Below are 3,007 nucleotides of genomic sequence, written 5' to 3'. Positions count from 1 at the left end.
CACCGTCGGGAACAAAGATCCTCCACAAACATGAGAAGACGATGGAGGAGAAACAGATTTCCCAGCTACATGTTGATCCTCGCTATGTACAGCCCAGTCATACAGGAGTGGACTCAGCCCCAGGGGGGGGTCCCTCAGGGAGGAGAGCTGTTGGACTCAGCCCCAGGGGGGGGTCCCTCAGGGAGGAGAGCTGTTGGACTCAGCCCCAGGGGGGGGGTCCCTCAGGGAGGAGAGCTGTTGGACTCAGCCCCAGGGGGGGGGTCCCTCAGGGAGGAGAGCTGTTGGACTCAGCCCCAGGGGGGGGGTCCCTCAGGGAGGAGAGCTGTTGGACTCAGCCCCAGGGGGGGGTCCCTCAGGGAGGAGAGCTGTTGGACTCAGCCCCAGGGGGGGGTCCCTCAGGGAGGAGAGCTGTTGGACTCAGCCCCAGGGGGGGGGTCCCTCAGGGAGGAGAGCTGTTGGACTCAGCCCCAGGGGGGGGTCCCTCAGGGAGGAGAGCTGTTGGACTCAGCCCCAGGGGGGGGTCCCTCAGGGAGGAGAGCTGTTGGACTCAGCCCCAGGGGGGGGTCCCTCAGGGAGGAGAGCTGTTGGACTCAGCCCCAGGGGGGGGTCCCTCAGGGAGGAGAGCTGTTGGACTCAGCCCCAGGGGGGGTCCTTCAGGGAGGAGAGCTGTTGGACTCAGCCCCAGTGGCGTTCCCTCAGGGAGGAGAGCTGTTGGACTCAGCCCCGGGGGGGGTCCCTCAGGGAGGAGAGCTGTTGGACTCAGCCCCAGCGGGGGGTCCCTCAGGGAGGAGAGCTGTTGTCCCTTAAGAGTCTGGGTGAGCTGTCACCTAAAGAGCTGTCGCCTAACCCATGGCCCTGTACACAGTCAGCGCACACACATATACACACACACACACACACACAATCTGCTCCACCCACCCACAAACACACACACACACACACACACACACACCCCTTCTCCTACGGCCTAGCCCCTGTATCAGACGGCGGTGTGTCTGGCGGCGTCGTTGCGCGGGGACATGGACATCTGCCTGCTGAACTGGCTGAAGCTGGCGGCCCTGCAGCGTGCCCTGGGTGGCCCCCCTTCCCCCCCGTCCCCTCCCCCACCACAGGCCTGCTGGACCAGGCCCTGGGAGAGGCCTGGGGGTAGAGTACGGCAGCGGAGCTGCTCCAGGAGGCCCTGGCTGGGCAGCGTGGGGTGGTGGGAGCGGTCCTTGGCGAAGAGGCTCTGGATGAGCTGGAACTTCTCCTTCTCCTCCCTGAGGAACAGGTCCACCAGGAGGGTCTTCTCCCTCTTCAGCTGCTCGCTGATGGTCTTGGGACAGTCGGGAATCACCCAGGCCACCAGGAGACTCAGGAACATCACCAGGTTCTGGCAGACGGAACGGGAGGGAGGGGGGGGGGGGGGGGGGGGTGGAGTGAGCATCAGTAATGGGAGAGTAGAGACAGGAGGAGAGAGAGAGAGAGAGAGAGGGAGGGAGAGAGGGGGAGGGAGAGAGAGAGAGGGAGAGAGAGAGGGAGGGAGAGAGGGAGGGAGAGGGGGAGAGAGAGGGAGGGAGGGAGAGAGAGAGAGAGAGAGATGAAGAAACAGAGGGAGGGAATCAGAGAGTGAATGAGAGGCTTGTTTCACTGGTTGTAGTCTGAGAACCACATGCTAGCATTCTACTTTAACTAGCAACAACCACATCCTCATGAATGAATGTCCCTGACTGGTGACGGCACCGCCCAGGCACACGCACGGGGTCTGGAGACCTGCAGGCTGCAATCCTACAGATCCATAGAGAGGAGTGGCTGCTGCGCACGCACACACACACACACACACACGCACACGAGCACAAACACACAATCTCCTCAACACACACATACACACGTGCGCGCACGCACACACGAAAAACACACACACGCACGCATGCACGCACACACAGGTGCACACACACAGCCACCCAGCCTACAGGCTGAGGGAGGGAAGGACAGCCCAGGGGAACGTGTGGTAAACCCCTGGTTTGGGTCTTAACCTCTTCCTCATGAGAAGCTGCCACAGCGTCTCCTGACTGCTTAACAAGCCTTAATTTATGGCATTCAGCCTTTATCATCGATCCATCAGTCATCATAAGACTGGTAATGAGATGGTGGTCTGGTTAACCAGACTGGGACTCAGACAGTGACTCGAGGTACACACACACACACACACACACACACACACGCTGGGGACATGATCCAAAAGACTGACTTGTTGGGACTTGATATCTGAACCGAGGGTATTTATTTATTAAACGGTTCCTCGTAACGATGGGAACATGACTGTGGGGTTGACAGCAGTGGTGATGGAGACTAACGCCTCTTCACTGTTGGATTTCAGTCAACACTTCTCTCGGTGACAACAATCCTCCCCCTTACCCAACAGTGACCTCAACAATCCTCCCCCTTACCCTACAGTGACCTCAACAATCCTCACCCTTACCCTACAGTGACCTCAACAATCCTCACCCTTACCCTTACCCTACAGTGACCTCAACAATCCTCACCCTTACCCTTACCCTACAGTGACCTCAACAATCCTCCCCCTTACCCTACAGTGACCTCAACAATCCTCACCCTTACCCTTACCCTACAGTGACCTCAACAATCCTCCCCCTTACCCTACAGTGACCTCAACAATCCTCCCCCTTACCCTACAGTGACCTCAACAATCCTCCCCCTTACCCTACAGTGACCTCAACAATCCTCACCCTTACCCTACAGTGACCTCAACAATCCTCACCCTTACCCTACAGTGACCTCAACAATCCTAACCCTTACCCAACAATCCTCACCCTTACCCTACAATCCTCACCCTTACCCAACAATCCTCACCCTTACCCAACAATCCTCACCCTTACCCAACAATCCATAGAGCAACGCTTAACGCCAACCGCTAGAGGAAGCTGCTATTGACTAGCAACCATCTTGTTGCATTTCTTGACCGTTCCCGTACATATTTTGATAAATTAAGCATTTGAAATATTAG

The 3,007-nt window shown here is 57.8% G+C and overlaps 1 protein-coding gene across 1 annotated transcript in view; it reads right to left on the bottom strand.

The window, feature by feature from the left end:
• Nucleotides 1-979: 979 nt before the first annotated feature.
• The window catches only part of ano2b (anoctamin 2b), a gene marked incomplete at both ends in the record, with an annotated part of 42,911 nt that continues 40,883 nt past the window's right edge, over nucleotides 980-3,007 (bottom strand). Inside the window, one exon of the mRNA XM_083691921.1 lies at nucleotides 980-1,372. Within this exon, the coding sequence (XP_083548047.1) occupies nucleotides 980-1,372 (393 nt within the window). The remainder of the gene's footprint in view (nucleotides 1,373-3,007) is intronic.

This window comes from Argentina silus, assembly GCF_951799395.1.
Source record: "Argentina silus genome assembly, chromosome: 20".
NCBI classification, from domain to species: domain Eukaryota; kingdom Metazoa; phylum Chordata; class Actinopteri; order Argentiniformes; family Argentinidae; genus Argentina; species Argentina silus.
Note: the sequence above shows the minus strand (reverse complement) of the source record. Positions and strands in the feature narration are given on the sequence as shown.